At 46.2% G+C, this 11,719-nt stretch overlaps 1 protein-coding gene across 11 annotated transcripts in view; it reads right to left on the minus strand.

Annotated features, from left to right (window-relative positions):
- Positions 1-11,316, minus strand: part of Limch1 (LIM and calponin homology domains 1) — a 308,704-nt gene extending 297,388 nt beyond the window's left edge. For 5 of the 11 annotated variants that reach the window (XM_052198325.1, XM_052198324.1, XM_052198321.1 and 2 more), the window contains exon 1: positions 11,149-11,316. In XM_052198325.1, coding sequence (XP_052054285.1) covers positions 11,149-11,244 — 96 coding nt within the window. In that variant the 5' untranslated portion in view covers positions 11,245-11,316. The remainder of the gene's footprint in view (positions 1-11,148) is intronic. The other 6 variants (XM_052198319.1, XM_052198317.1, XM_052198318.1 and 3 more) reach the window with 3 other exon arrangements.
- Positions 11,317-11,719: the final 403 nt, after the last annotated feature.

The following is an 11,719-nucleotide window of genomic DNA, read 5'->3' on the forward strand; positions in this document are numbered from 1 at the left end:
AGCTATGTGGTTTCAGACAAATCAGTTAACACTTCTGTGCTCCAATTTCCCCATCTGTAAAATATGCATAAAACTGCTTGGTTGAGAAACATCGCACCAGATGTTACAGATTTATATTTATCATCTCGTTAGCTCAAGCATCTTTACAATGTCACCAGCCTATGAGAAATGGCCAGGTTTCGTTATCATTACTGTTACTATTTATTCTGGCTCTGGGCTAGCTGGGTCACAGTACCTTATCACATTCCAGGGACTTTTGCCACAGGATGAGTCAGGCTTTCGCTCGACACCCACCCCTCCCATTTATGACAACTTACAAGGTCCCTTGGGAAACTGGCAATAACCACATCTGTCTGCCAATGACAACTTCAGCTCCACAGTCATCTGTTTTTCCACTTCCCATAGGAAAGATGAGAGGGGGCTGCTTCTCTGAGGTCACACTAGACTGTGACAATGGTCGCAGCCATGAATACCCACCTACTAAACACATGCATGTGCAAGCGCATGCATGAGCACACATACACACACACACACACAAGCACACTCCCATGAATTTTTGTGCTAAATAACTTGCAACCAGGAATACTCCCATCTTTCTCTCCTATTAAGGAGTAAGAACTAGCTGGAAATCTGGAGCAGGAGAGGAAAGGGTCCGGAATGTCTCTTGGAGGTAAGGAACCAGAAGAACAGACATCCTGGGGCATGCCTGCTTATGGTTAAATCAGATCTAGCCAAAAACTCAGTTCTGAGTGCTACCAGAGGCCAAACTACAGGGAAGGCTACTCTTTAAATCACTCCTCCAACGGGTATCACCTACCAAAGGGCCAGAGGTGGAATTACAGCCCAAGAGTCTAATCGCTGACTGTCTCCAGGTCACAATTAGGTGAGCTGCTTTTTTAAAATCATGCTTTAAAAACAACAAAAACTGGAAAACACTGCTTCCTGTTAGAGCAGCAACAGCTTCTGTTTTCTCTGTCTCTGCAGAGTCCAAGTGTGAATCAAGTGTCTGGGCACAGACCCTGTGGCATGGGTATTGTGGCCAACCTACCTAGCTGAATGAATGAATGAATGAGGGGGTACTAGGACTATGGGAAGAACTGATCGTTGGCCATGGGCGCTCTGGGGATTACCAAATGAGGCAGCTCCCATACTACACACACTCATTATGGTACGGTAGGACAATTTTTCTGAGAGATGAATGCTCTGGGTATAATGTGCACTGGGAAGGAAGGGATTTGTGAGCTCAGCCAACTGCAGAGAATGTCACCCATGCAGTCATGTTGAAAGTAAGTCCTAAAGGCTTTGTCCCTGGAGAAGCAAGGAAAGGACTAACAGGGGTCATTCTCTCCTTTCTTCTGAGGATTGGGACATAGATTCTTTGTACATGATGGATGATACTGTTGATGATGATACTGATGAGGAAGAGGATGAGGAAGAGGGAGAGGAGGAGGAGGAAGATAAAAAGAGGAGAAAAAAAGCCCCCTCTCCAGCAACAGCTATGATACTTAAGTTCTGAGCAATAGCGATGAAGCAGATGCATTGGAAAGAGTTTTTCCAGAAAGCATCTTTCAATGGACAATTGTCTCCGGTTCCCATTCCTCCATTCCACTTCCTGGAGAGGTTATGTGGTGATGCAGTCCGGCATCCATATTAGACCACGAGAAGATCATTGACAATTGATGGGGCTTCCAAAGAGTATGCCAAATCAGAGAGTATCTGTGAGTTGCCACCTAAGATCTTATAGACTCTGCTTGCACTTGGAAAAGCAAGCAGATTACTTCCAGATCCATCTTACATCTGAGTATAGGGAAGGCTCTACAAACTCCATTTTACCTGGGAGTTTTAATCCCTGAATCCTAAAATATAAATTTTAGGTCTTCTCTGACAATTCTCCTGGAACTTTTGTGTGACTTAGATAAAACTTTTTCCGTGACTTGGATAAAAGGGTTTTGCTGATGCCAATGACTCTCTGCACTTGCGGAGGCCACGGCTACAGCTCAGTGGCAGAGCCCTTGTCTAGACTAGCAAGTCTAGTTCAGTACACAGTCAAAAGGAAGGGAAGGGGAAGGAAACATACAGGCACATTCAACAACACCTTGCTCCTTGTCCCTCACCATACACAGACCTTCACCCAACTTGTAGAACTTTAAAGATTGTCCTTGTGTGTGTGTGTGTGTGTGTGTGTGTGTGGTGTGGTGTGTGGTGTGTGTGTGTGTGTGTGTGTGTGTGTGTGTGTGTGTGTGTGTGGTGTGTGTGTTAGTACTGGAAGTTTAACCCAGGACCTCCTTCACATCTAGACAAGTACTCTATCACTTAGCTACAGCCCCAGATTTAAAAATCATAATAAAAGCCACAAGTCAGCAGCATTCTAACACTCCTGCTTAGAATCTTCCAATGTTGTTGGCTTAAATTTTACCTCCACTAAGAACTGTCATCTATAGATGGAATTCTTTCACCTTGAACAGTCCCACACAGCATTCATTCATTCATTCATCCATTCATTTTGAAACTCGATCTTACCATATAAGCCACCTTGGTTCCAAACTTCCAATCCTCCTGCCTCAGCCTCCCAAAGGTTAACATTATAGGCTTATAGGAATGCACCACCACATCCAACCTACTCTTCATCCTTAGAATATATAGACTATATATCTTGTAATTAGGCGCTTATTCTAATTTCTCTCAGTGTGATTTTCCTAAAGGAAGGAACTATGTACATTTTGCATCCTGGCACTGGGTCCTGGCACTGGGCCTGGCATTACCATTGCAACTCAGTACATTTCTCTCAGGAAAGGAATTTTTAAATCACATTTCACATGCTCACACTGATGGTTTTTTTTTTAACAATGATTTAATAGTAAAGAAGACTCATAAATGAGTACTGCTGGGCATCCCAGCTAATTTCATATTTAAAACCAGTTGAGTGCTTAATGTGTTGATTAATAAAATATCTGAAAAAACAATGGAGTATAATTTGCTAGAAGTGTTTTGTAAGGGAGGAAAAGAGCAATATACTCACTGAAATAAATAGACCTTCAGTTCCTCACTTGGTGCACACCACGTAACCACAAATGAGCCTGGGGGTTTTATTTTTCTAAAGTGTTGAGTCATGGCAACAAAAAAGCCACATTCCTTCTAACCCTGGACCTCTACTCAAAAAGCAAGTGAGGAAGTGAAAGCGGTTCTAACTTGGTCTTCTATGACGTAGCTATATAAAGGTAGTGAGATCATGCTGAAATCTGTCCCTTATATGTCAGGTTGACCAGAAGGACAAACTACATCTTATAGTAGTTCACCACAGTAACTATGGAGCAGCCTGTAGTGTTGGCTAGCCTTCCCTGTTAGCTTACCAGTTCATTCTTTACAGCTCAGTGTAGATACAAACATAGCCATTTGCTGGCAAGGTAAGTGTAGAAAAAGGTATCTGCCAAGTGATTGCGTAGGTGTATGGCATAAGATCAAGTCACCCTGCCTTTTCACTGATGTCAAAGGGGGCTCCTTGGGCTCCTACAGGTAACCCGTCGGGGTCCAGTGCACAAGAACATCGCTTTGGATGTGTTGTTCGCAACACTGCAACCATGGACTTTTTCCACAGCAGACCTGAATTCCATTACGTCATTCCACCATGCGCAGAGAGATAGATAAAACATCTCATGTCCTGGTGGACGCCTTGCCAATATTATGTCATTCTTCTTTAAAAGAACTATTATTTCCTCTATATTATCTGGCAGCCCTTCCGGTCCAGCTACTGCTATAATTATCAGTCACTTTACAGTAAGGTTCCAGTCATTCCTCATTTTCTCATTTAGTTGCAGTGAAGTTATCCTTTTCCCAACGGACACTTCTCTACATGAAGTACACACAGATACCTTCCTTTGCTTGTAATATAAGCACACACATGGCCTTAAGAACAGGGGAGGAAATGAATTACAAACATTGCCTTGCCTATTCTTTTTTTTTTTTTTAATTCTTAAAGCAGTGAACTATGCTTAAAAAGCACAAACAGTTCCCGTGAGAGCATCTTAGTCAAAACTCAGCTGGGCAGGGAGCTGCATGCCCGTAGTGCTAAGCAGCCCTTCCGAAGGTGAGACCCAAGGACACGAATTCAAAGCCAGCTTTGGGTTACACGGACCTACCTAAAAAATAAACATACATACAAACAAATAAACAACAACAAATCCATGAAGATTGGGATCACAATTCAGTGATGAAGTCCCACTTAAGCAGATGACAGGGATGTCAACAGCTGCGTATAATGAGACCCTGATGGCTGACAGAGAGGCTTCCATGCCTCTCTCCAAAGGATCTGCCTCTTGGTTGATTTCAACCTTTTCAGTATTCAAAGATAAAGTCCTGCCCAGATGAGAAAACTCTTGTAATGCATATTACATATACATATACACACACACTTATATTGTGGCATATATATTGTGGGACGGCAAAGATGAAAGAGGCAGTGTGTCACCAGTGCTGGAACATGCCAGGACTAACCAAAGATGTTTCCCTACCCCCAAACCCTATACAATCCCATTTGAAGAACAAACCAGACAGACCACACAGGCACTGTTTCTCCAGTTGAATTCGCTAGGGGATGTGAGTGAAGACTGTATCTTCTCCATTCGCAAGTGCCACAAGCACTTGCAGATTGTACACCCCATGCCCACGACAGCCAGCACTGAAGATAAAAGTGTAAGGAGAGCCATGACCTCCACTAGCAGACATGAAGCACTTCGGACTCTGTCTTCGTGCCTTTGAAAGGTAAGGTCTGAAGGCAAGCAAGCCAGGAGAGCAGCTTGGGCCCTCTAGCCTGTGTCTCAGTAGCACCGCCTACCAGGGACCAGTGGGGCAGCCTGTCCCCATGAGAGCAACCCTGAGTCCTGAAGAAGAAAACTGTAAGCTGCAGGGAACAGGCTCGTCTGAGCAGCTGCAGTTCCTGAATCCACATGCTCCTCCCAACAGGAGACGTGGACCCCAGCACGGTCGAGCACAGCGGACAGGAGACACATGGTCCTAAGAAAGGGAACTACAAGGAATATGATGGCAAGGGCTGTGGAATTAAGATGATTAGGAGAGCCTTTTCTGACTCTTAGAAGCCCAGTCTCCTTGTATATATACACACACAACATATTCTTTATAACATATACTAATATATAGATTTATAGCATGTATTAATACATACTAATGTATTAATGTATTAATTCATGTCTATAATATATAATACAGACATATATTTGCAAAATCTAAGAAAGGATCCTATAGGTTACTGTCCTACCTCTGACATTTACCATTTACTTCTTGGACAAGACACTTAATCTGTCATAGCCTCGACTCCCTCATCTATAAATGGGGCTAACAACAGCACTTACTTACATAAACCCAGAATTTATGTTCTGTCAGATGAGGTGGGAATCAAAAAGCAGGCAGATCTCTGTGAGTTTGAGACCAGTCTAGTCTACATAGCAAGTTCCAAGCTAGCTAGAGCTACACAGAAAGTCTCTGTCTGAGAGAGACAGAGAGAGAGAGAGAGAGAGAGAGAATTTACCAATGCCAATGCATAGTAAACATCCCATAGCCATAACTTCACATCCCAAGCAGTACTGGCATACTTAGCACGCTGCCTCCTGTCTGAGGGTCATCTAATGAATGAAAAAAGAAGAAGAAACTCACAATTTCCAGTCCTTCCAGAGCTGCCTTGTCCCACCTAGCACTGACTGCCACCCATGAAGTCAAAGCCAGATGTGGACATCATGGGTCCTTTGTCATCTGTCAGTGAGGGGCAGGGTGCTCAGAGCTCTAGCTGCTGGAAGCTAATGTCCTCCCTTCCCCCCTTCGCGGTGGCCGAAGCTCTGTCTGCCCATTTAGAGTTTGTTTGATACAATCAGTTTCCAGGGAGACGCTGAAGCAAGAGGAGTCAGCTTCCCCTCCCTGTCCACTTCCCCTTTCCCCAAATCTCTGGGCCTTCACTGTTCTCCGACCATGTGACAGCTTGGTGTCACAGCAGCCCTTGTGTACAAACAAGACAGACTACTTAAATGTCACTATGAGAAAGCTGTTGCTTGCTCTGGTATGCACATCAGCTTTCTCTATCTAGCTAAGAAGGGTTTTCTTTCTCTACCTCATCTCTCACAAGCAAGGCTGGAGAAACATTTGCAAACCTAAACTTCACTGCAATTAAAAAAAAATTAAGAGACCTTACAGTGGCAGAGAACTTGAATACCTATGACTATACAGCTTACAATGTGATATCACCAATGTCATAGTCACTGGCCACCAAATGCTAAATTAACTCAAAGGTTACTCATAAATTTCCCCTATTGCCAAGCTATATGGCACCTTCCAATATCAGAGTGCTAAGATACCCTCTGAGTATTTAATCTTCAGAATCAAGTTCTGAATAAAAGTGGAATGAAAAAAAGGAATCCCCTGTGGACCTAGGAAAGTGAGGTTCCCACTCATGTGAAACATGGTTTAGGTTACAAATAAAACCATGCTCATCCCCAACCCAGGGGCATGCTATGACTCAGCGAACAGCATCCAGAAAGTTTTCAAATTGAGATCACTGAGCTGGCCTGAAATCTTCTGCCCCTCCCTTTTAAAGGCTTGGCAACCTGTTCCCAACCCAAATCAAGTGGAACCCGACTGAAGGGACATCTGGTCCTCCAGAAAGTGTCTGGCGCTTAAGAGAGAAATTAAGGTTGGAACGGATTAATATTGTTGTGGGTGGAGAGATTAAATGGAAGAGGAGAACCAGACATATTAGAATCACCTACCTGCAAACAAATATCAATGCTAGCATAGAAGAAAGGGGTATAGGATGTCAAAAATAAGCCACCACCTTGCCAGTGTACAGTTCAATGTATTGGACTGTCTATAAGGGGACAGGTACTGAAGATTTTTCTTGGAGTTCAGTAAAGAAACTACAGTTATTAGTTCGAACCTAATATCAAGGGGTAATTTTCTAAGCCCTAGTAGACTGTGAGGTCATCTCACAGGCTCTCCTCTGTCCCTAAAAGCAAACAAGAGTAGCATGCAATATCAACGTAATCACTAGGCCAAGTGTCCAGAATTAATTGAGATAGTGTCAACTCCTGCCTAGAGTTAGATTTGACCAAGCATTAAGTAAAGTAAAATATGATGAAGTGAAATAAGTAGGTAACTGAATTATAGTGTGTACACTAGAAACTTATAGTTCTGAAGAATTTCTTTCAAACTGCGGCTCAGTGCCAGGCAGTTATGGTATATGCTTATAATCCCAGGAGGGCCCAGAGTTCAAGGTCAGCCTGGGCTACTTAGCAAGCCTCAGTCTCAAAACATCAATATAAGACTAGGGATGTTAGGTCAGTAAGAGAGCACTTGCCCAATTCTTGGTACTGAAACATAAATAAATAATTAATAAAATAAGATAATAAAAGAGTGAAACCGAAACAGAACAATATAAAATTCAGTTGCTATTAGCAATAGCACCAACAGTGGTAACAATGATGATAATAGTAAGAATAATAGCTATTATCTTAATAATAGCAACAGTAGTATAAATAATAACTATGATAACCGTCACTCAAACAGTACCAGGTGCTATTCTAAGTACTTTCTTAACATGTCCTGTGGATTTGTTGTTTGTGTGTGTGTGTGTGTGTGTGTGTGTGTGTGTGTGTGCAGGTACTAGTGCATGTGTGCATGTGTTTGTATATATGAACCCCCAACATTGACATTAGGGGTCTTTGTTGATCATTCCCCATATTGTGCTTCGAGGCAATGTCTCAAAACAACCTAGAATCCCCTGCCATGGCTAGTCTAACAAGCCAGCTAGCATGGGGATCCCCATGCTGGAATTACAGACCGGCCATGGTGGGCTCTAAGGATCCAAATACCAATCCTCGCACTCACCGGGCAAATGCTTTAACCACTGTGCCTATTCTAAGCATTTTTAAATATATTCACGTATTAAATCCTGCAGCACTCCTCCGAAGTGAGGTGTTGTTCAATGTCCTGTTTTACAGATGTTTCAACAATACCCCTTTGTTGTTTTGTTGTTAATTTGAGGTATCTTTCAAAGAAAATATCTGGAAACATAAGGACAGGAAACGCAGCTTGCCCAAGGTCGCTCAGCTAGAAGTGACAGACCTGGTCCCCGCCCAAGGACTTCCAGCTAGGAAGCTGGGCCTTTTGGCCCACGGTGGAGCTTACTGCCCTAGGAAAATAAGCTAGAAAGGCAATTCCATAGGAAGTTAGCCTTGCCTCTGCCTGCTGACAGTGAATTAACCCTGGAACTCTGCTGTCTCGCCTTAGGACCCTCTCCAAACTCACTTAAGGTGACTCAGCCTGCTCCTTCAACTATGAAAAGTCTCTGGAAATATGACCCAGCTGTCCCTACCCAGTCTTTATTATCGAGTTCACCTTTAGCAGTTAAAGCAGAAGCTGGTGTTGGGGGAGGCAGGAGCCTGGCTTCTAAGCCATTTTTCCTGCCCAGTAAGCCGGTCTTCAGTCAAGGCTGCGCAGGCTGAGAAATTCCTTGCTGAGAACCTGTGTCCGGAAACTCGCTCCCTGACCCCCTTATTAAGAATGTAAATTCTCTAGACAGACCAACTCCTCGGGGAAGCCCAGAAGTAAGGATGCAGAGCAGTAGCAAAGCGTGTTTATTAACCTGCTGCACCCAAGGGAACATTTTTTCTGAAAAGGTAAAATGCCTGACTTCACAAAAAAGAAAAATGAAAAAGGCCGGTGGGAAATTTAATCACCAATGGAACAAAACCGAAAAACAAAGTCCTCCCAATGAGGATGTTGCCAGAGACAATGGGCCCCTAAGGGGAGATGCGATTGTCTCCTGATAAGAATCCCCACAGGAAGTGGCTCACACTAAGAAACACATTATTGCTGTATTAGCCCAGGAATCTTTGTTCACTGGGCAACCTTGTGCAAAACCATCTGTTATGGCCCCTGGCTCCCAGTTTACAAATGTGGCATTTACATTTCAAGAAAGTGAAGGGGAAAAAAGTGTGGTGTGGGGGGGGGGGTGTGGCATTGAGTACTCTCCTAATACACACACAGACACACACACACACACACACACACACCTTTTTACCCAGCCTGGGCTTAGGAGAGGAAACTCCCCTTTTGATGAAATCCAACTCCACTCTGTAAGGAGATAGGCCACTTCAATTATGCACAGGCAGCGTGCCTGGCAGCCTGGTCCTAAAGCACAGCATTTGGGTTTTCCCTCTTTGACTGGTTTAAAGGACAAAGTATCAAGAATCATTCTAGACTGTGTTTAGAGCTTAACCTGCCTCTGCTTTCTTAGACTGTCTCTTTCTTTCCTCAAACTGATATAAAAGCTGATGTTCTAACACTGTATAATGTTTAGCCTGAAATACCATGGTGTGTGTGTGTGGTGGGGGGGGGGAGACAGCTTCACATATCTTGATCTATGGGGAGACATAATGTGTACATATTCCAAAATTCACAGAGATGGGCGATTCAGATTTGCATGCTATCCTGTATGGAGTTTATACCACAATACACCTTTAAAGGCTGAGCGTGTATGGCAATATTGCTATCAATTAAAGAATCTGGGAATAAATCATGTGCCTATGAGAAAACAGGCTAATTTTCCCCCCAAAGAAAACTCAAGAAGTTGAAAGAGACAATCGTACAACTAATCGTACAACTAATTCCCCACTACCGGCAGCATCTACAGATGTCTCTGTCTCCGGTGAGCCTGTGAGCCCCAAATGCAAAGAGAACACCTGTCACACTCCAAGCCTTCCAGCCACACATCAAAAATAAGAGGCTAATAATGTCTTTTTCTCATCTGGTAGTGAGTTACATCTGGTAGTCACAAGAGACACACCAGCCCTGGCTTTTAGTAATGGTGCCTGGTATATACTCTGTTTCCTTAATTCCGGTTTTTGTTGTTGTTGTTGTTGTTGTTAAATAGATGGCTCCAAACCCTGAGGAGCTTTTTGCATGCATGAAGCTGGTTGACCCTGAAAGGTGGCGGCCTGTAACTGAGACTTCCAGCAATGGCCACTGAAGGCAACTCAGCAGGTTTAAATCTGCAGCCCCATAGCTCTATCACCTTAACAACAATGGAGACCTGGGCTGTCCCGAGGGTGGGGATAGGGTCGCTAAGTGACCATCTGAGTACTATGAAGCTGATTATTGCTTAGTCACGACTTATCTGCCCACATCCTCCTTTGAACTATCAGGCCAAGGGGGTTGCGCGCCATTTGGCCAAATTCACCTTCTATTCGGCATAAAAAAGGTGGTCCATTGAAATAAGAGTTTCAGGAGTGGATCACAAATCACCTCCCCGACTCTCGCTCTCCACAGGTCCTGAACCCAAAGACCGAGTTGTTTCCGAATAGCGGGGCTACTGAGCTGCACCTGCAGATAGACATCATGAATCAGGATCACCCAGCGAGAGCTTCCTGGACTGAGCTGAGGGCTCCAGTGATTTCCTTGGCCTTCCACCGAGCCATTTAAGAAGTGAAATGTGCCAACCTGGCCCGGTACGCGGCCTGCAGGAGCCCACCTTGCGGTCTCTGGGACAACCAATAGCTGGGCAGCGTGTCTGCGGATAGTGCACTTGCAACTAGGTCTTGCAGGTCCCCCCCCCCCCCCACGCTGTGCTCTGCGCTAGCCTTGCACCTGAACCGGTGCCAGAACCCAGGCAAGAGGCTCGGGTGGGTATGAGCCTCGGTGGACACTGCCAACTCTGCTCCGGAAGGGCGAAGAGAGAGGCCAAGGGAATGTGGAGCAGAGAGCAGGACACCCCGAAATGCGGCTCCCACAAGGGTTCTGGAGGCTCAAGCCCCCGGCGCCTTTGCAGCGCTACGGCTCGCACTGCGCTTCCCGCGGCAGCACTTGCAAACCGAGCCGAGATTGCGAACTTCCCTTGCAGCAAGGATGAAGGCGCAGGGGACCGCCTCTTGCCCCTGGGCGCACAGCTAGACCGCAGCGTCCCCCGGTTCACGCCCACCATCCTAGAGCCCTAACGCCAGAGGATCTCAGTCTTCCGAAGGCCGCGGAGGGTGACCTAGGGAAGCTGGCCACGAAAGTGGGGGAAGGCTAGACCTGCGGCCGCTGCTCTCCCGGGCAGCAGCAGCTCTGAGCGCCCCTGCAAGGCCGCCCGCCGGTGGAGGCACCTACCTCGATCCACTTCTGTGCCTCGGCGAAGGCAGGCTCCGGAGGTGGTTCGGGCTGCAGGGGTTGAAGGACTTCCAGACCGAGAGCGGGGCAAGCCATCTGCGAAGCCCGGCGAGTACTGGAGCGCTTGGCCACCGGGATGAGCACAGCCTCCTCCGCAGGAGCGCGCTCTCCGCCCCTTCCCGCCCGCCGCGCTCTCCAGCCGCCTTCCCCGCCCCCACCGAGCACAGGTCCCCGAGGACAGAGGCGCGCACTGCCGGAGGACACCGTAGCCACCTCAGCCAGTGGCGCCCGGGCCCGCCGCTCCGTCCCTTCCCCCAGCTAAAAATAATCTGCCAGGAGCTCCGGGCTCACGCAAGGACCGCGGGAGGGGCACGGCCGGTCACCCAGCTCGTCCTGCCTCAGGCCGGCTACCTAGGGTGGCAGGTCGGGCTGCACCTTGGGTAAAGCTGGGCGGGGAAACAGCACTACTGCAGCAGAACTGGAGGACTGACTGGCACCTGCTGTCCCTCCCAGCCACAGACCTGAGGCCTAGAGCTACAGCTCGGGACCCAGCACCTTTAAGGGTTCAGAA

This window comes from Apodemus sylvaticus, chromosome 11 (genome assembly GCF_947179515.1).
Source record: "Apodemus sylvaticus chromosome 11, mApoSyl1.1, whole genome shotgun sequence".
In the NCBI taxonomy this organism is placed as follows: domain Eukaryota; kingdom Metazoa; phylum Chordata; class Mammalia; order Rodentia; family Muridae; genus Apodemus; species Apodemus sylvaticus.